This window comes from Argiope bruennichi, chromosome X1 (genome assembly GCF_947563725.1).
Source record: "Argiope bruennichi chromosome X1, qqArgBrue1.1, whole genome shotgun sequence".
NCBI lineage: Eukaryota > Metazoa > Arthropoda > Arachnida > Araneae > Araneidae > Argiope > Argiope bruennichi.
Window position 1 is genome coordinate 67921829 of NC_079162.1, and position 23166 is coordinate 67944994.

The 23166-nt window shown below is 29.8% G+C and overlaps 1 protein-coding gene across 3 annotated transcripts in view; it reads left to right on the top strand.

The window, feature by feature from the left end:
- Window positions 1-23166, top strand: part of LOC129958835 (transmembrane protein 151B-like) — a 274598-nt gene that overhangs the window by 163914 nt on the left and 87518 nt on the right. For 2 of the 3 annotated variants that reach the window (XM_056071548.1, XM_056071549.1), the window contains one exon: window positions 21509-21623. The exons of the other annotated variant lie outside the window; for it this stretch is intronic. In XM_056071548.1, coding sequence (XP_055927523.1) covers window positions 21597-21623 — 27 coding nt within the window. In that variant the 5' untranslated portion in view covers window positions 21509-21596. The remainder of the gene's footprint in view (window positions 1-21508; window positions 21624-23166) is intronic. 3 annotated transcript variants of the gene reach the window in all.

A 23166-nucleotide genomic window follows, 5' to 3' on the forward strand; every position in this document is an offset into this window, starting at 1 on the left:
CAAATGGGATGACATCGACAGTAACTGCGAATATCAGTTGTAAACTTTTTCAGGAAATAAATCTGTTATGCAAAATTTCCAGCCCTTATCCTTCTTTCTCTTCTTTGCCTCTTTTCCAACTGAAACTGAAGTGTAAAAACTTTAAGGTCAATTAATTATTCTTACATTGTAGTTGATTGGTTAGATAACATTACTTGGAAATATGTTCTGCGGACAGTTATTGTAGGGAATTCTATGCGTCTCTTGTAAAAGTAACTTTATTATAAAGGGAAAAGGATGAAAAAATAGATTATGGTACGTCTCTGAGATGAAAGTTTACCGTGATTTCAGTGGTATTAGTCCATGTTGTAGAGCTTTGATATTTCTTTGTTGTGTGTTTCAGAAGAAATCTGGTACAAAACTGCTAATGGTGGTGTGTCGAAAAATGAAACAGTAACGTTCAAAACAGCAACATAGTGCATTAATTTTTCCAAAGAGACTATGCACACACTTAAAGTTAGCATATGTTAGTGGAGCAGGCATTTTCAGTCGAATAAATAATGTGCACCGCACTGAATGTATTTTATATGGTGCAATTTTTTTATGGTGCAGTGATATTTGTCATGGATTTGTCTCAAATTCATTAATCATACCAAGCCATCAGTGCCAAAACTGCTGTTCCACTTCAAAACTGCACTTCTACTCTCTATCACATACTTATTTGACTGTAAATGTCGATTCCCATCTAACCTAGAATCAGCGAAAATTCTATTATTGCTCTCTTATCTTATTTTGAGAAACTCGTAGTGCGACATTACTCGGTTCGTAGCTTCTTTTTTATGCTGAAACACTTTGTCAAGCATCGCTTTAAATCAGATTTCTTAGAACATTTGAAAACCATTTGCCAGAAAAATCTCAAAGTTAGTTCATGCTCCATAATGTAGCTAGAACCATATTCCCACTTTTGATTGAGCACGTCTTATATATAAGAATATTTTAAATGGCCATAAATATGAATAAAATTGAGTGTTATTTTGCATGCTGAAAAAGTTTTTTGCTATATTGTTGTTAGGGGCAGAAAACGAGCTAGGCAAAGACGCCTATTAGGTTTATTCTAATTGGAGTAAAAGAGCCATAATCCTTATACGAAAGACAGGCAGCGTGATTTATAGTTCTGTTTATGAAAGAGATGCTGCTGGATGATAGGTTGAAACTTCCTTGATGGCAATGTTATGAATGATAAAGCGATCCAATTACATCTGGGATGGCGAAATAACAATGACCATTAAGATATATTGTTAGGAAGAATACCCTCAAAATAGTTGCAGTTATCAATTTCTTCCTCAGAGAAATGCTCGTCCTACTAAAGTAATAATAACACCACATGCAAAATATCATAGGCAGTTTTAAAGATACATAGTAGACACAAGTATATATAATTTTCTAACATTTAATGGATATATATATCAGCTGCAATTACCGTATAGAAAAAGTCATAGGAATCCGAATTTATAGTTATTAATTTAAATGTCAAATGAAGTGATTGGCTTAAAGAAATGACTTAAAACTTGAGGAAAGAATGCTTCGAATTTAGTAGTGAAATATACGATAGTCAATATCAGTTTAGAAATGAATGCAGGAAATTTCATAACTTAAATGCAAAAATTTTTAACATTTGTGTGCCATTCGAAAATAATATTCGAGAGATTGATAATAAAAGGAGAAATACAATGGTTGATTATAAATATTGATAAAATCATCACAAATCATTCTAAGTTGTCATCATAATTAAAACTCTACCCGCAAATTAAAACCGTTACAAGTATTGATTTATTTAAATAATGATGCTCTTTTAGAAATATGTCTTACATTTAATCATATTTAACCTCCAGGTGGAATTGTAAATTTGATTGCTGAATTGGAGAATCAATAATTTATAATTAAATTGATTCCAAATATCCATTATTATGAATTAAAACTAAGACTTTTTCAAATGTTAATGGAACTCCTGTATTATAAAATCAAATTTGAAGTTCAAGTGAGAGGATAAGTGAAAAAGATAATTTAAGGTCCGAATTTATTTCACTTTTTAAACACTTTCATTTTAAAATTCAAATTTTTTGAAATTGAAAATATTACTTAAATACTTTTAATCGTAGGTGTAATACAACATTCAGAAAATATTTAAATATAAAATAGAGCTTTTTGCTATTCAAAAAGCGCATTGTATTCTGAAAATTAAAACTTCTTAAATTGTTGACATTAAAACCCTAATTTGGCCCGAAATATATCCCAGAACAAATTTTGGATAAGAAACACTTTCTCAATACCCAAAGAGAACATTTTCATAAGGAAAACCCACATATACAAATTAAACCTTAAATAATGATTGTTAAAAATATCATTTGTAGCAGCAGATTTTAATAAAACATATAATGAAGATTCTTAATTTATATTTTTTTCAATTAGTACTAAAATAGTGGACAAATAAGCAATGTATAGATTTCAACGAACTCAAAATTTTATTTATGCCTCTGTAATATTATTTTATTTTTACCATCCTGGAACATTAATTCATTCAAAACCAAACGCCAAAACCAAAATTATTGATTTCCGTAACGAACGAAATTCACCAGTTCATAAAGACTTCAAATATACGATTCAAGTCATTCACTTTTTCAAAAAAAGACAAAGTTTTTGAAAATATGCACTCTTCTTTCAGCTTATTTTCTTCGAAGAAAAGATACAATGGATTTTAATCAGCAGCCATGCTAATTTTGATGTAAATGCAATTTTTTTTACTCCGAAGTTCTTAGCTAATTTTCATAAATCCTTTTTTTTATACATATTATTCATAAAAACGTATTTTAATAACTGTTCTAAATCTTCCAAAGTTCAAGATTCATTAAGTGTGTAGTCATTATTTTGATGATCTTTATTTATAATAAAAAGAAGACATTAAACATTCTTCCCTTTAAATCCATTCTCCCATTCCTTTTTATTAGCAAATTAGAAAAGGACTTAGACGTTTGAAGAACTCCACTGTCCAGATTTTCTAATTAGTCTGACAACTAATCTGTAGCTGATTCTGAAATTTTCTCTTTCTGAGCTTTTGATTAAAAAAGGAAAAAAAAGTTTTATAAGATTTTGTGCAAAGCTCTCTTCATATCATATTTTTCATTATTACCGAGACATTATAAATATTTATTTAATCTCTTGCACTTCTTTACTCTTGTGTCTCGTTTCCATTTCTTGAGTATTCAGTTAAACAAATTTTAATTTCTAAATTAATTGATAACGTGTTTGTCTTTCAGTTGAATGAAAAAATTCATTAAAGGCTTAAGGGATAATTTTCTTTTAGATATTCTTAAGTGCAATCATCTTTGTGAATTAACGATGCTGCACATCTGTTTTAATATCCGTTATGTCTATAATTAAAACTTTTTTTTTTGGTTTGTGTAATATTATCAGCAAATATTGTGAAACATTTGATACATTTATACCCCTAATACTGTTTCCAAAGAAGTAAATTAATTAATAATAATCATAAATTTAATATGATATGACCTTCTTCTTTCAATATTAATGATTAAAGAAAATCAGTGTGCCATTTTATGAGGTCACTGAAGATTTCGTGCTATACTCAGATAACGAATTCAGTTATATGTTGACTTTTGTGCTTATGATGATGTTGTTAATTTATATATTGTTATCAGCAAATAATGTCAAGCAATTGACACACTAATTAATGATGATAAATGTGTTATAACATGGTCTCCTCCTATCTGAATTTTTGCTGAAAACAAATCAGCATATATGACATTCTATACATGTAATTAAAAGCAATCTTTTCGTCACTTTAAAAAAAAAATGAATTCAGTATATGTTTGTTTTTGTTTCTAGTAGTATATAAATATTAAATGAAATGGAAGTCAAACTGAGTTCTATTATAGAGGGTGAGAATCTTCTTTCAGGACTTTCAGAGGCAGGTGGCACACAGTTGTATTTCGCTTGGAAATGAACCAAGGAAAATTTCAGTGATCAGTCCAGTAGCTCCCTTTCAATCTTCCTAAGTTATTTTAGACATGGTGTAGACCTAAGACGTAGTGTAGGATTTGGCACCGGAGGATCGTTGGTTATAGAATTTATTCCCCCAAAGATAGGCCATGTTTGGAGGCGTGGAAATAATTAGGCTTTTGAGAATAAAGATACAAATTTAAGGCGCCTTTCTTTCATGAATCTAAGGAGTCCTATAAAGTGAAACTCACACATTTCGTCATGAATTATAACAAATAATTTTGCTTCCACATTGTCTATATATAAAGCTTAATGCATAATAATTAATGTTTATTTTAGTTTTTCAAGAATGAAATAATGATAATGAAGACAAACATGTTGTATGATAACCAACACAATTAACTATTAATTAATTAACTAATAAAACCAAGAAAATTGCTTTAAATCCTAAACCCCTTAGAGATTCTATCTAGAGGGCATATAATTATAAAACAACTTTCTTCCAGATTACTTCGTAAGACTGAATGAATCTACTTTTGTTAATTAATTAATTAATAATAAATGAATAAATACATTCGTATCATATTGACTGTTTTTTTAATTGAAAGAAGAAAGTAAGAGTAAAATGCAAACACGAATGTAACATTTTATAATAAACAGAAAAATGAACGACAGAAGTATTAAATAAGCTCCACATGAAACCAACTTGTTGACTTCATATGGAACTTGAAGCACAATTTTTTATTTCCATAGAAAGTAGTAGTTAAGTAGTAGAAAGGTAGTTCCAGTAGTAGTTAAGAAATCTATAAAAAAATCAGTATTTAATGGTAATATTTTCTCTTCAGAACTTTCTATTCCAAAGATTCGCAGATCGTCATTAATACGAAAAAAAAAGATATACAACCTTTTAAAATAAACATAAAATTATCCAGAAAAAGTTTGTTATACATCGAAGGATTTGCACATCAAGGCATAGAATTTTACAAGCGAAATGCAATTTTCCATTGACAATTCTTCAATAAGAGAAAATTCAAATTTAGACGGACGCGAGAAGGCAGCCATATCCATTGAAAGCATTTCACAAATAATTATCTTTCCAATTGATTGTTAATGAAAGAGGATTTTATTTAATTATCCGTATTATGCAAATGAGGCATATTTTAAAGTAAACATAAAACCGAAGAAAATAATTGTAATATGCAAATAAGGCAAAAGATTTGAGGAAAATTTAAAGTATTAACTTCACATAATGCCTGAAACTTGTAAGATAGCCAAGAAATGAACAATTCAAACGCCAGTTTCTATTGATAATCCAATAATGGTAAAAAAATGAATTATCAATTTTCTTAGAAAAGCTTTCCTCCCATAACCCTGTTCCTTTTATTCAAAGCAGTTCAGATATCATTACCATTTGAATGGACCTGTCATTTGCAGAGAACTTTAATTAAATTAGCTGCAGTATTCAAACAAAACAGGCATCTTTTAGAATATACATAAAACTAAACAATACAAAATCGTTCAAGCATTCAATAAATTCCTTATGGAGCCAAAAACTTACAGCATAGTTTAAGCGCCAAATGTCATTTTTCATTAGTAATCCTTTAATAGTTAAGACACCTATTAAGAGAAATTCAAATTTATAAGAGAGCCTTTTCCCCTCGAGAATTCAGTCATTTTCCATTCAAAGCAGTATAGAGATCATTATCATTCCTACTGATCAATGATTTGCGGAGGTCTTTATTAAGCAGCAAGAAGGGGGGGGGATTCATTAGACCGATCGAAATATATGAATTGAAATAATCGGGAAAAGGAATTCACCTTTAATTTACCCCGACATGATTTCTCTTGGAAAGTGGTTTGGGAGGAATTCTCGCGAGGAGGTTTCTCATCCATCTAAGGAAAACCCCTCTTTGCTACGGTTTACCATCATTAATCTACAATCCAGGTGTGAAGGAGTTGCTATGGCAACCAGGAATTCCAGTTTCTCTTCTCTGGAGAAAAGATGTTATGTTCTGCCAATCATTCCTCCTGGCTACTTATCTCAAGAGTCCGTCAGCTTATAAAATGAGCGCCTGCTACTGATCTTTGGGAAAAAGCCCGGAGAGGAGAATGATTCATTAGCTGGAAATTTTTATGCAGCGCTGCCTTTGGAAGAAGAGGTAGACAAAAGCTCTGGAGAAAGGAAACGGGGTGTTGGTTGGTTGTCTAAGGGAGGTATTCTAATGATGTGAGGAGAGAATAAATAAACCATGTAATGAGTGCGATTTGTTTCGCAAAACGTGCTTTTAAAACAAGAGAGCAGGTTGCAGTAAGCTATTAACAAAAGAGGTGCTGGTATGTTGCTGCATATAAATAAGCGTTACTTGATTGGCGTTAAAATAGAACAACATACCCACTGATTTTATGTTATAAGTACCTTATTAAGGCTGGAGTAATAAAATTCTTAATTGGAAACAATTTCAAAACACATATTTTGAGATATAATGCTATTTTCGTTATAAATTACAGACAAATTCAACTGCTATTTTGTTGCAAAATTAATTATTACTCTAAAAATGGTATGATTTCCACCACGCTGAAGTTGTCTCAATTTTTCATAGGAAATGCAAGCACTTATAAAATATTTTTTTAACAGTGGATCCAAAATATTCATATAAACTATTAATATTTTTTTTTCAACGGCATATCCATCGCAATTGGATACCAATGCCGAATTAGATTTCATCAATTCTTTTAAGGAGAAAAAGTATGACAAGTTTTTGTATACATAGCAAACTAAACAGCAGGCATAGATGCGTTTTATGCATCATATAAGTGAATATTATTATCAAATCTTTTGCATCTCTTTAATGCAAATTTGACAGAAGAAAATTTAGTATTCATGATCATATGTCAGAATAACTTCTATAATTTCTCTATCCTCCGCGGATATATTTAAAATCAAGATGATAGTTTTCGTGACGGAAGATGATTAATTTCACCAGACATTTCTTTCCTCGTGAAATTTATAGAAAAAGAGAAAACAAAATAGTACTAAATATTTAAGTATAAGGGAATTGTCGCTAATATTGCAATAAAAAATTTTAAAACCAAGGAAGGGAGGTAATATTAGGATGGTTAGAATTTTTTTTCGTTTCTCTGGTAAAATGTTTCATATTCTTTCAATCATTCCTCTAAGCTATATGCAATTATGAACAATTAATAATGGAAATTATGTCATAAAACCAAAAATAATAATTTATTGATGAAAATTTATTATACCTTTTTCAAACTAAACTTCTTCAATAAATACAGCTCTGCTAGCAATTTTTTCAAATCCTAAATACATACTTTAAAGTTTTTTTTTAATGAAACTTCTTACGGCTCAGCACCGAATTTTCTTTTAATGTATCAATTGACGTAAAATGGCAACCAAGAAGAAGTAGTTTCAAGAAGCAGTGGAAATGAAAAAAAAGTCATATGGTGCTATATCTGTCGAGTATCAGGCTTATAGAGCTCTATTTGGTGAATTTGTTTCTCCACAATTAACCAATAATTACCATGAGTGGTGGCCGCAATTGTTTGCGGCTACCACTCCTGGTTCCGTTAACTCGCATATTGTCAAGTGTACGGTGGCTGCCTAAACTAATGAGAAGTTTGCATTGTATGCAAAAGCAATGAATTATCTTGCTTCAGTTTGTTTGCTTTTTAACATTTTCGATTAAAGAACTCAAAATTTCTCTAATCAAATGACATTCATTTAGTACTATTTCTTTGATCTGATAACATGTTAATGATTAGCGTAAGTGGATTATCTACCAGAGTGTGATTTGCATATGACAGGTTCTTTATGTTCTTAAAAATGTTAGCCAAATTAAATACAATTTCTTTTAAAATAGTTATTTATAAAGATATTTTTGGAAAATTGCAAACATTTTTTTAGCAGAAATTGCAATACAGAAACAAATTTAAAGTATGTTCTATGTTCATTTACGTTCACCAGTTTGATGTTTAGATAAAGTGATGATCTACTATAGTTTGATTTGCATATGACATTCTCGATTTTCTTTAAAAATTTTAGCCTGCTCAAATACCCTTGCTTTTAAAACTGTTGTTTCTAAAGATATTTGTGAGAAGTTGGAAATAATTTTGTAACAGAAATTGATACAAATTTTATTGTATATTCTCTATTCATTTACATTCGTCATTTTGAGAAATCAAGTAAGTTCACCCTTTCTAGGGACGTGGGAAGTATGCTTCCCACCAAATTTTTCAATCTTTGTATGAAATTATGTCGGTTGGCATAAGTTGTGACAAAATATTTTAGTAAGTCAGAAACTTAGATGCTTCAGTTCTTTATCTTACACAAAATGATGTGTCTTGATTTGTTACTTAATTATTAATTAACCAAATTAATTAATTAATCCAATTAAATTGATCTAATAAGCTAAATGAACCCCTTTTCTTATTCTAATTTTAAGCCTAAAATATTTTAACATAATATAACTAGAAAAAAGTGGCCCTTTCAAGGATTAAAATACATTTCTTAAAATGAAATGCATGAAATCAAATATCGAGCGCAAGGGATGTTTTAATAAAATGTAAAAATATTTCATAAAAATTTGCAAACAATTTCTAGCATATATATATGTATTTTAAACGAAGCGTTAACAATATTTTTAAATCATAGTTGTATCTCAGGAATTGATACTCTTACAAAAAAAGTGCCTACAACAAATCTTTTGCAAATAAATAAAAATTGAAACGCAGAATTATTTCCTAGTAAAATATTTTTATGCTTTTCTGCCTTTTGGAGGAGTAGAAAATATCTAAAGATATGCATCTTGATAGCAAAAATTGCAATGAATTGAGTGGAAAGTAAATAAATTGTATTACGAGAGCGATTTTTGCTGCACAAAACATGTTTTCAAAATCTGGGGACTAGTTGGAGGAGTTTGTAACAAAAATGCTTCAATATTCTTCTTCAAATAAACAAGTTTTTGTTTATTTGAAGAAGGGTGTTTCTAATAATAATAATAAAAGTATTGTTACGTATCGGCAACTATCTAACTATACAGCATTTGAGGAAAACACTTGAGTTCTGGTTCGCGAATGAAATCTTATTTTGCAGACGGAAATAAGAGGAAAGTCAACATTTAGTCTCAAGTCGGGGTATTGACAAAGACAAGGTATTATAATAGTCAAAAGATTCTAACTCGAGATTTTGACGAATCTAAAGGTTTCAGACCTCTTGAATCTTAAAAGTACATTTTTGGAGCTCTGTCTCTTGGTAAATACGATAGCTCGCTTTAGTCTAGGCGAATTAAATTTATTATACGGTCCGTACATAAAATGTATGGATTTCTATGAATTTTGAACAATATGTACTCAGAAGTAATGTATCAGTTCCGGCTGCCCGAAAATAAGTTAACTCGATAACGAAAAAATTAGAAAGGATCAATGGATAAAATTGTTCGCATATAATAACAATTTTCAAACATTACAAGAAATACTTTATACGTTAACGTTACAAGAATATTCTTCAGTAAATTCCCAATTCTCCCCGATATTTCATACTAGTTCCGACTCCCACTGATGTGAGATTAATCAAAATTTTTAAAGTCTTAATCTTGTGAACCTAAAGATTTATTTTTTCCGGTTGCTAAAACCCATAAGAAAAAACTTGATTTAATTGAGTGTTGACTGAATCTAGACGAGATCGTATCTTTTTTTCTTCATAAAGGGGCATATATATGACATATGGCACTAAAATAGTTTGATATGTAGCTTTTAATAGTTCTTAAACCTAAATTAAAGAAAAATCGGCAAGGAATTAAATCTGATAAACATAGTTAAACATTAATTCGTTTGTACTTTAAAATTTCAAAATTGATGAAGCTTTTTAAAAATTAAATCGTTAACTTTATTTACCATTAAAATAACAAACAAGAAAAATTAAATTAAGTTTCTTCATGTCGTAAAGATATCGATAAAGAATTAACTTTATACGAGAGAGACACATTAAAAAATTTTGGTTCCAACAAATAAATCTTTCACAAACTTTTTGAAAATTATCAATATTATTTTGACAGAAATGGCGAAATTACCTTAGAATTTTCAATTTATGATGGATTATTTATTATTCAGAATACAAACAGATAACCGCATCAACTAACTTAATTTTAACTAAGCAACCTATAAAAATTGCTAATCAATAATGAATATATCGATTTATCCTGATTAAAGAGAATTATGTATGCTTTCTCGCCTATCACCTCTTATATCTATCTATCTTTGCATCATTAAAATTGAAAGACAAAATAGCTGTATTCTTTTCCCACTAAGCTTCTGTTATTTTATATAAATGGATTAAATCCATCTTTAAGGAAAATATCATTCTAAACTCAGAGAAATCTGATTATCCTTATTCAAAATAGATGCATTTCACGACGTTTATCTGGTTTTAAGCTTTATAGATGGAGATTTAAAACAATGTAGATAGATTCTTAAATATTGTTTTCCTTTCATGATCATTATTTAAGTTTATTATTGCAGCATATTTTGAAACGTATTTATAAGAATTTCGTTTTCCATATAAATTATCCGATAATTTCCTCTTAATTTTTTTTGTTGGTAATGAAGAAATTCATTTGTATGAAATGTATTAATTGACGTGCATAATACAATCAGATGATAATGTAAGGTAATTATTAAAGAATAACTTTTAAAATTTCCGCTATTTAAACTATTTTTATAATAAGTATCTTAAAAATATTTTTTCCTCTTTAAATATATGATTGCATAAGTTTGCAAAGTAAGATGTTGAATATAATATAATGTACAGTACTGTAGATTACTGCAGAATATAATGAATGGTTATGACAATCCAATACAACCTGTAAAGGATACGTTTTATTATAATTTTTAATAAATCAAATTAGTAAGTCTTTAAAAAAGTTTGTATTCCTTGCAAATAAAAGTTTGCACACATGTTTAGCAAATATTTATATTAAGTGAATAACGTAACAGAAGAAAACCAAATTTTCAAAGCTCTTTTATATTTAAGAAAATCATTTCAGTTTTATAATATCCAAATATCTATACATATGAAACTCTTATTTGGACGCAAACCAAGTCGACTTTGTCAATCGTCATTTGGCAACATTACGCATGCTCGGATTGTTTGCATGCTTGACAGGTGGATAATATGAGACAATGCTGACTGATGATACCAAAAAATGAGTTTAAGTCGAGCAGTTTAAATCCAAATCGAAATAGTTGAAAATGAGAAATTGAAAGTGTTGAATGAAATGGAAATGAAAGAGTTGAAAGGATTAGTATCATACTATTTTCATATTTAGATAAAAGGTATCATGTAACTATACTAATTTCTTTTAAAGAAAACAGCAATAAAAATCAATATTAATTTCAAATATATTCAAATTAAAACATCTATATTCTAAAAAAATGTTATTATTATTTTTTCGGTTTTACTATTCGCATTATGGTATTAAAAAAATATAATGAATTCTTCTGTTCAGATCATCTATTTATAAATTGGTTGTTTACGAATTAAGAGGGCTTTGAGTATCAAATTGATGTGTGGTTTCATAATATTTTGCTCAATATTTATGCTACTTAAGAAAATTGCAAATCAGCCATTTGTTTTAAATAAATAATTTTTTAAACGACAGTTATGAACAACTTGTTGAATCTGAAAATCTTCTTGAAAGACAATTACGAAAGACTTGTTGAATTTGTAAATCGTGAAAAAAAATCAGTAAAAAATACCAAGCCACTTTTTGAAAATAATTGACACTTGATAAAACCCTTCTGCGCTATTTTTCCAATCGTTTCATAAAATATGTTCACAATATGTTCGCGACATTTTATTATTCTGCCTTCAGAAGTTTTATATTTGCTCAGACTAATAGGGTCATAAATTTTTGAAAAACGTCTTTCAGTTAACTCTACTTGTAATAAATTATGCACTTGGAAGTTTTAAATATTTTTATTGGAAACTTGGGCATATCCGTCTGTTTTAGCCGAATAATGAAAATTACTAATATAGATAAGCAAAATAAATTATGTTTTTTTTTCGAATATTTTTTTGTTCATTTTGTTTGCTATTATATAAAGTTATAATGGAATAAATTCATTTTTGGGAGTGCGAATAGCATACAACTATTAAAACACGCTTAGCTGGCTTCCTGGCATAGATGTAGCGCGTCTTCCCTAAGCCCTGGGCGGCTTGGGTTCGAGTCCCGGTTCGGGCAGGGTTGTTCTTCATCTGTTCTATCTGTGAGAGGTGTGAATGCCCCCCCCCCCCTGTAAGAAGGGGCTGTGCAAGCGAATGTGATGCGTGAGTAACTAAGACGTACTTTTGGCCCTAGTTGGCGCTACTAAAACAAGAGACACTCCCTTGGCTTAAAATCGCTGACTTCGTGAGCGAGCTTGTCCATGGCAAGTGCCATTATAAAGAACAACAAAAAATTCTGTTCTCTAAATGTAAAACACACATAAGTTTAGTTATTAGCCTACTGTTTTCAGAAAAAAAAATTCTTTTTTTTAAAAAAAAGAAATGGTCGTTCTTTGCATTTAGATGTCTTTTATCATGAGTCAAAAAGTATACCTAGAGGTAAAAAAAAAAACTTTTAAAAATTTGTTAATATTTACATCAAAAATGTATTGATTGCAAATAGCTCTATGATGCTGACAAGTATGTGTCATTTTTTTAAAAAAAAGATATCAAATGAAAAACATTGAATATTACAGTAAGCAAATCATAGAGATAAATTTCAAAAATGAAATCAGTAATTACTATTCATGGAAATTGAAAGGAATTATCTAACTGACGATTTAATACGTATTTATCAATTAAGAAGACGCTTTGAAATGAAATGCAATTTGTTTCTCTAAGTAAGACATCCGAAATAATTAGAAGTCTTTACTACAGTTTAAATTAATATAATTTAGAAAAATGTGATAATTTTGAAGGAAAAAAAAAGACAAAATTGCTTCTTTCATTAAGAGTCGAGAATAAAACATTTTTTACATGATAGCCAGCATCATGTTTCTCCTTTTTTTTATTCCGTGGGGAAAATCCCATTTTGGCATTTAACAGTGAAATTTTAATTCACAACCAATTTTTTCGTTTATTATTTTATATAACCCTTTCTTGTATTCCCAAAAAATAAGTTATTTTCCTTATTAGCAGACCTTGTCTTAATTGATAGTGAGTAAAAAACATTTATATTAACCTGTGAATTTATTGATAATTAACAACTTTAGAAGTTTCACAGTTTCCCTTAAGAATAGATTAGCATCAGATGAAAATTACAACAAAAAGCTCTTTCTTGTTTATGAAAAAGAAATTTTTTCTAGAAACAATAAAAAATGAATGGCAATGTGAAACGCCTCATTTAATTGAATAACTTCAAATATATCTTCCAAAATCGAATTTTTTTTTATTTCATTGCATTTTCTTTAAATGTGAATCGTTAAAATAATTATCTTTTAAAAATTAAAATTTAAAAATAGAAATTAATTACACTCTTTTCTCTTATAAGAGAAAATAAAACGAACATATTTTTTTAAAAATAAAACAGTCATTTAATGTTTAGAGTAATTGTATTTAGCCCAATTGTTTTGTTACGATTTTCTTTTTCGTAGTAATGTAGTCGAAATAATTCTTTTTCAATCCAAAATGAAAACACAGTCTTATCTTACCCCAAAATGATACTCTTTTTCGAAAATTTCCTTCTCATTTCGTTTACTATGCTATCATATTCTCTAAACATAATTTTATGTAGCCACCAAAAATGATAATATTGTAATGAAAAAGTGCGTCCAGTGGGTGCGTGGTGAAAAGTCATAAGGGCTCAATAACAGACAAAGACGCATTGTACAGCATGAAAACACAAATATACAGCAGTAAAACATATCCGAAACGTGCAGAAAGACAGCACCTGCTGTAAGCAGAGCAAAAAAACAAAAAAAAAAAAAAACAAAAAAAAACAAAAAAAAACCCCAGCAGCATATCTTTGTTAAACTACCGCAACACTACAAAACGGACAGGGAGACTTGGCTGGAGATCAACACTCCAAAGAGAGACTCCGCTCAACTCAACTAACATTTGATTATGTCCCTACGGTTTTTTATAGCTTCGGTGACAAAGCTAATAAATTTCTATAAGGATATCGTACCTCCACTCCTAATTGATATATCTCTAAAATTCCAATAGTATCTGGAACCTTAATTTTTGTGGCTCACCAAGTCACCTGGTAAACATAAAATGAGCCATTTAAGTTAATTTTAATATCTATTTTGCATCTTGCACTAAGAAAAGGAATGAGACATCCTAAAATAGAGTAAGACAATTTGAATATTTTTGTCAGATGACAGACACTTTTCTCAGTATTTTCACAAACAGAATATGAATCTTAGAACTTCTCCACGAGAAAACTTAACATTATAAGAATATATTCCAAAACGCACTTGGGAATCAAACCTTTCATTGGCTCGTTTCATTTTACGTTTATCATGTGACATGAAATGAACTCCACATTTCAAGATGTGCACATACATGTAGAAAATTTGTGGTTTGCTGTTCTTAAATCGATCAGTTTTCTGAACCTTAATTTAATTTTTGACGCCCGGACATGGTGCTATGAAGGTAGGCTTCGCCTTCCGAGCAGGAGGCATACATGTTTGAAATCCGATTCCAGTGAAAAACCATCATGCAAGTGAACTTGAAATATGTTAAATCTGTTCGGTATAAATATCATCCAACTGGAGATCCTGGAGTGATCCTCCTGAGAGATGGGCCCAGATCAAGCGTCGGTCTCGTTATCTGAACATGGATAAAAGTTTGGAAGTCGAAACGCTAAGTATTGCTACCATGTAACACTAATGTAACTAAACAAAACATACTCAATGTGTATAAAATTTTCCTCATTTTCTCAAAAATCTCGTTTCAATATAATCTAAAAGTAAGAAATCAGTCAAACCATCAACTACTTAATATTAGTCTTGTGAGCTTACCTCTTAAATGACATTTGCATTGGAGCTTTGATTTTGTCCATTAATATATATTTTATATATATATTTTCCAATATGAGAAATGATGTTCAACGAATAAACAAATTATTTTTCCTTTTTTTTACAGAAAGTAAAATTTTCTTTAAATTTAAATACCTTAAATTGAAACAAAATAGAAAATTCGCGTATGATCTTTTAAAACAGCTCAATTGCAAATATATATATTCTCTATATAGATTTAAGAGAAATTAATGCAATAATATTCACATCTCACTCAAAATGAGCTACAACCCATTTAACTATACAAAACTAAGCCATTATGTCTCATTACTATTTATAGTTACCACAGTTTTCAAAATTTAGAAGTAGAAACATTTTCAAAACAACCCTGCGGGCAATTTAGGCCTTTTCAGTGTGCAAACAATCGTAAATAAGACCCTTCAACAAGAAATTCCCTTGGTGCACTTTGGGAGCTTTTAACATAAAAAAAATAACAGTTCTATGTTGAATTTCTTAAAGTATGCCAAGAAAATTTCACGCTCCATAGACAGTTGATTTCCTTTTCAGCTTGTAAGAACATTTTTCCTTTTTCCTTTCGGAATGTTTCAACTGTGTATCTGCCCTTTTTATCTTCATCCTTCCATTTCGTTTGGCAAATCCGCATACACATTGCCTTTATCCCGTTCTTGATGGTTTTCTGTATTTTAGCCAGCTGCACGTCAATTCTTTCTCTCTTTGTTGTCTTCAGATGAAGTACCAACTATTTTGTTTATTCTCCTTTTTTGGATTTCATCGTGTTATTTGCTAAAGTGAAATAATAATGCTTTTTGTTTCGATAAACTTATTTGCACATAACAAAGGAGAAAAAACATCGTCACTTTATTTCTGGAGAATTGAAATAATTACATTGGTTTGTATATTCTGATATAATGGCATAAGTAACATATTTGCCTAAGATGCGTTAACTAATTGCATTGAAAAGTGTTAATTTAGATAAACACGTATATTTGAAGACTGAAAAAAATATAGCATCATTTCTATAGAAATAGCTAATAGCTTGGGAAAGTGCTCATTTTGTTGAATAAACATATATGGTGACTGAAAAAAATATAGCATCATTTCTATAGAAATAGCTAATAGCTTGGGAAAGTGCTCATTTTGTTGAATAAACATATATGGTGACTGAAAAAAATATAGCATCATTTCTATAGAAATAGCTAATAGCTTGGGAAAGTGCTCATTTTGTTGAATAAACATATATGGTGACTGAAAAAGCAGAACTGCTGAAATATATTGTTTTGGAAGCATTTAATTTCTTTCAAAAGCACACATTGTAATGTGGAAGCACATTTGCTCAGCTATAGAAATTTCCTGAAACTGAGTATATCTTTCAATATTTATTTTATATTCATTTTATATGCTATAATATATAACATATCAATCAGAAGAATAGCATCAACGAATAAGAATATTAATATGATTTTTATCAAAAGCAAATCTTTTTTTCAATGTTGAACGAATTTTTTGTCATTTCAAAGTCAATAAAGAAAAAGAAAAGATATTTCATAAATTACAATCATAAATGAAGAATGGTTTTTTAGAGTTGGATTAACAAAGGATCTATTGGGTCCATGTGGTCCGATCTACTACCCATTTTTTTCTGAAAATGATATTTTGAATGAAAAAAAGGTAGATAAATATGAAATTTGTCACTAGAGGAGAAATTCCATTACGTGAAGAGTTCATTAGGATTTCATAACCACATATACTAATTCAGCTTACACATGTGATTTTTGATGCTATTTTGCAAATCTGCATTTGTAAAATCGTGCGTATTTCAAATCATCGGAGTGGTTTCCCTGAAATGTTCTCTTATACACTCCAATAAAGGTTTTATCTCCCTCGCATAAAATTGTGGAACTAGGGCAAGACCACGGATGCCTTGTATGGCATTGGTGGACAATAGTTACGAAATATATTCGTCAGAAGCATTGGCATGAATCCCGCACTTTTACCGAATCTATCTTACAAAAATATATTTTTAATGCATTTTTTCCAACCGCTTGAAACCAAAAGTTGACATGAAGCTAGAATTACAAGATCACGTGCCGAATTTCATTGATTTAAGTCATTGTGTTCGTGAGTTGTTGCGTTTACATGCATGCGAAACCACAGTCAGCAAATAATCAACCATTCGACAGATTCGGTTCATAATTTCATAAGAATCTGCTTGTTAAATACTAAATTTTATCTGTCTAGCCCTTAACATTTTGTAATTATCGATTTCTAATGTACTCGAACAGACAGACAGATAGACTTCTTCTCAATGAATTTCTTTCATAATTTCTTAGATATCTGCAAATGGGGTCTAAAGTACATATATCAAATTTTTTCCGTCTAACTCAAAGCAATTTTGAGTTATCTTGTTCATATCGGACGTAATGCAAAGTCAAACTCAGGGAAGTCTGAAACGTGGAAATTCTCAAAATGTCAAGTTAGAAATTTATGACGATAATAACCCTTTTCCTATACTTCGCATAGAAGAAAGTGAAGAGTGGTAAAGACAACGATTTCTGTCTAGTGTTAGATAAGAATTTTCCGTCTTTTATTTTCTGAAGGTTTTCTGCGGATGAAATGATTAAAATTATTCAGAATTGTTTTTCTTAGAACAATAATTGATAAGAATGTATGGTATTCTGAAAGAAAAGGGACAGTAAGGATTTAATTTTTATCAACTGCAATCAAGATATAGACCTATGTAGTTAAAATGCTCATTTTATAATTCTTTTTGATCTCACATGCAGATCATGCTTCTGACGAATATATGCTCTTTATAGAAGATATATGAATGCTCCTATAATTGAATATGTAATAAGTACTTGCCAAATGTAAACAAAGGCAGAGGATAAGACAGTGAACAAACGGTATTTGTCGATACCAGGTAACATCACACGCACATTAATAACTCTTCGTATAGAGAGGAAACGAATTCATTATCCCAGTCCAGCGTTTTAAAAATTATTATTATACGGATAAATTTTCCAACAACGTGAGAACAAACACGTTTTGCTCTCTTTGGCTCTCAGACAGCAAACAATAAGTAATAACGAGCGTGCTTTTTCTCTGACGGAAATTTACCATGTACTAAAACTCAATGACTTCATTTAACTTCCGGATCGAAGTTAAACATTTAACCTCCGGCCGTGAGTTCGAGATAACAATTATCATGGAATGCACATCTTGAATAACAGAATATTAGAGTGGAATACAGTATCTAGAATTTGTTTCCACATGTTGGTGAGATTCATAGTCTGCTATTACAAATAGTACATGAACAAGAATATAAAAAAGAGAGAAGTGTAGGATCTTCTGTTGGTTCAATTGACCCTTTGTACCTAGGCAGCTCCTGTAACTCAGCTCCTACATATGAGCAAATGATGCCTTTCTTGAAACATTTAAAATTTCGAAAAAAAAAAACTAGTATACATTTGTTTTTCTTCTGTACATAATCGGCAAACTTCAGCAGCCTGGCTGACAGCATCAATAAGTTCGCTGAACAAGAGAACATCAATCTGATAATTCCTAAATACTAGTTACCGTAATCATAAAACAGATGCTTTAACCTTTCACCTCAACTCCTGTTTCTCTGCTCTACCATATCTCTAAGCCCCTGATTCTCTTTTTTTTCGGAACTAACTGCCAACCTAACAGATGAAAGTCTCGAAATCTCTTGTAGTCTCTTTGTAATGTTTCATATTATTTGATTCAACAAGAAAGAATTTATTCGTAAAAATAGTGCCCTTTTAATACTAGCAACAGTTAAAATAACTAGCTGGTTTTATATCTTATCCCAAGGCATTTAAGAAATAAACAGAACAATAGTCTTTGCAATCATATCATTCAGAATACTCTGAGAAACGACAAAACTGATGAGTCGTGTGATGTACACTGAATACCAATGCATCTTATCGAAAAAGGTAAAGTTTCTTTCAAAAGCTATTCCATTTCCAGACTATTTTTTTTAAATACGGTAGCATATTGATGCTTTCCGTGTTCCATTTTTTCATTTTTTTCCCCAGGAGGTTGAAAAGAAGAAATTCAAAATCAATATAAGATGTAGACCGGCATTTCTAAAACAACTTATGTGAGTTCTTGAGAGAGAAGATTTGGGAAGAATTCCCTTTGATATTTCTAGAATTTGTAAGTAAAACTTGAGGGTTTATTTATTTCCCCGTAGATACAGTCCCGTATTTTACAGATTTAAACAACTTTTTCCTTTCTCCTGTACTAAATATAAAACTAGAAAGTATCTTAGTCGTCAAAAAATTCGACCTCGAAATTTGAAGGAATTTATTCAATTTAAACCTCCAATTTTTTGGGGGAAATTTTTAATGCTGTTAAACATGATGATTCAAAACTGGAAAATGCTAATCGGAGATTTTTTTTTTGTGTGCTCTTTTTATATCAAAATGATATATGCATTATTATCTTCTTTATATAAATTATTTCAACATTTTTTAAATATATTACTTTATTTTCTCTCTGATGTATGAATTTTCAATATCTATTTTTACAAAGGAATAGGAAATTATTGTGACTAAATTACTATTATAGTCACTTGATAATTTGTAAATTTTTTGAACTTTTACCAGTAAAAGCTCTGATATTTTGATAAGAGAGCTGAGATAATGCTAAAGCAGCGCACCGTGCTCAATTAATCCCTCTACTTTTCGTATTGGTAAGCAAATCTGCATTTGTTTATTTTTCAGGGTACTTTTTCTTATTTGGATCTTGTAAGTTTAACGTTTTTCATGTATTTGCTGAAATGAAGAAACCAATGAATTATTAAACCTGATAGAATATTTAATGGTCTTCAATAAAATGTGATCAATTTTCGGTGATGAAAAAGTGTGACCGCTTTACCTGCGGATAGCTTACTTAGTCAAAATTTTCGTATCTTCATAGCTTTTACTAAGTTAATTTGTTTCATATTTATAACTGGGACGTAGTAATTGATTTTCACTCCTTTCTTTGTTAGCATTTTGAAATCTTCTACAATTATTTCCAACGGCAAACTCTGTTCATATTTCTCTGAAAATCATCAACCCACTGATTGATTCAATTATATTTAGACTTCACACAAGTGGCGCCACCTTTTAGCGATTTCCGAAAAATATTGATTTCAGGATTTTGTATTATCTATAATAATAAATTATAAATTAAAGGCTAAGTAGGAGAAAATTTTAAAATTAAAAATGTGCGCTGTCTAGTAGAATAAAAAGTATTCTTTAAGGTATTTTTAATGGTTTTTAATATACAATATTTCTTTTAACAGCTTGTAAGATTTCTTTTAATACGCCTTCTTGTAAAATCTTGCTTATCCATCTTTTTGATATTAAAACCATTAGTTAGTTAGTTACTTATAACTTTATAACTAACTAACTAATGTCTACCAGCCATTAAGTTTTAACCATGGTTTAGTACAACATTTGGCGAGAAGATCTGCTAAAGAAGTAATAATTTTAACATTAATTTCAGGGTGAAAAATATGTGAATAACAAATATAGTGGAATAGTATAATTACTTTGAATTTTATTAGCAATAGAAAATATTATTATATACTAGCCGCCTTTGACAACCAGCTCAGTCATCCACTTTATTGAATTTCTACACTTTAAACTATTAATAAAGGAAGCATTATTTAAAATTTCACCTTTTTAGTTGATGAATCTAATACCATTTCTCAAAAATCAATTTTCAGAGATGATAATATTGGAATATTTGAATATCAGTTCCCGTAGGTAAGTCATAGTGATTACTTAAGTGTCGACGGTAAAAAAGTTTATTGCCCTGACTTACGCCAGATTTTCGTATCATCTATATAATTCGATGACTTCTAGGTTATCTAATTGGATAAATGATTCAGTACAATTAGATAGCTAGTGAAAAGTGAATTACGCTGTTGTCAACGACTTCAACCTATTTTCACGCAGATTAAAACTACAATCGTCTAGGTTTCTTTACAGCTTCTTTTCTCTGACTGAATGGAAGTTTCGGCGAGGTCTCTTCTGAGCATTTCTCATAATATTTTGCAGCTCCGTTAAGGAGTTAGTCCAGCTCGAAATTAAGTGGAGCTGTAAAAATGTTCAATGAAATAGTCTGAAACGTTTGTACCTGTTTGTTTGCATTTGATTGTTGCCATTTGACAATAAGTGATAAAAAGATAGAATTTTTTTGCCACACACATTAGCGTTTTAAATATGTTGTATGTATCCAAGAACATATAAAATTAATTAAAATGTAACAAATCGCCTTGTAAATGAAATCATTGCATTCAAAAGTATAACTATTTAAATTTTAAGATGTTGTAAAAATAATTGTGGGGTAATTATAGACTCCAACATTATTTCAGAAAAATAATGAAATATAAAGTACTTAACTATAAAAACTACTATTCAAACTGCAGTTAAAATGTTGAATTTTCTTTTTTTAGGGAGTCTCTACTGTTCAAGACGAAACCACTTACCAGATTTGAAAATTTGAGAGATTTCTATTGAAGTGAAAGAGAGAGACTGTGCAAAATGCTTGAGCCATACAATCAACCAATGGTATTTCCATTTTATATATAGATTATTATAAATACTACTGAAACTTATAATTCATTTTTTCACTAATTTACTACCAAATGGCACTGCTGGTGTAAAATTAAAATTTGACCAAAAATATCTATTATCTGATTAATAAGTTCTGAAAATATTGAAATATTATCATCAAAATTAAAGCAAGTGAATAAGATTTCACAACTTTAGTTCATCAGAAAAATCTCAATATTTATTCTGTGTAATCCTTAAAAAACTATTAAAATATCTTCAGAGATTATTGTCAATAATGCCAATATTTGCCATTTGCTTATATTATATTTTATATAACATTGTTTTTTTAATATCAATTCTCAAGTTAAAATGACTCAAAAGATGAACAAATTCCTTCATATCAACTTCTAAATCGAAACAGAGTGTTAATATTTGCCTATTAATCCTTAGATGCGTTAATGGAAATTCTCAAGCTAATTTCAAACCTAACTATTCCACCTATTTAGCCTGACTATTAAATCATTCTACGGATAATTTTCCCTCAAGGTCACCTCTTTGTCTTTCGGGGATTAATACGTCGATGTCACCTTCCCCGTTAGCCAATCCGTAGTTACCTGTTTATCTACTGTAATTGCGTTCTCTCTCGGTCCAATTAACCTCGTTACGGTAATAAATATCGAAAGGCACAAGATATCCGAAATCGGTTAATTAAACAAATAAAACAAAACAGATATGTTCGTCTAAAGGGATTTTTTTATCCACTTATATAAACAAAAATATTTAAAGAAAGCATTTGTGTTGTTAAACCTTGAATTCTTGAAAATAAACATTAAACGCTATTTTATCATAAATCGTTATAGAATTCTATTGTGATCCATCATTTTTTTGATGATGGATTGAATTATGATAGAATCAATTCACAAAAAAAAATCCGATTCAAGCATTTGGTTATTTATAAATAATCATTATCATTGATCCAAAATAAGAATTTAAATTGTTGTTAGCGTTGAGTATTTCTATAAATGCTCTGTGGTTGCAGTGAAACTGAAAGGGAGGTTCAGTGAAAGCTCTTGAATATCGGAAATCGTTGTAGAATCCATTTACTAAGATCTGTCATTAATTCAATTATAGATAGAATTACGATAGAACTTATTTGTAAAATAGAAATAAATAGATCCAAGCTTCCTGCGATGCATTGAAACCATTATCATTGATCCTAAATAACGAATTAAATTGTTATTAGCAATGTGTTCTATGGTTACTGTAAAGCTTAACAGGAATTTCAGCGTAAACTCTCTGTCTCTAAAATAACAAGTGTGTTGTGATCTATTTGTTGCGGTGTAGGTCTCATATATTCGAGATTATGGATTGGTTCACCGATCGGAGTACGCGATTACATTTGTGTTAGTATGTCATTTAGAGAATATTCTCTATTAGATTTCTATCTCATGGTGGATAAGTCTTATTAAAAGATTAGGAAAGGGAGCCAATTAATAAGGGATTACTTGTAAAAGAGGAGCGTTACATCTTACGAATGACCTTGAATGAAAACCCCTCC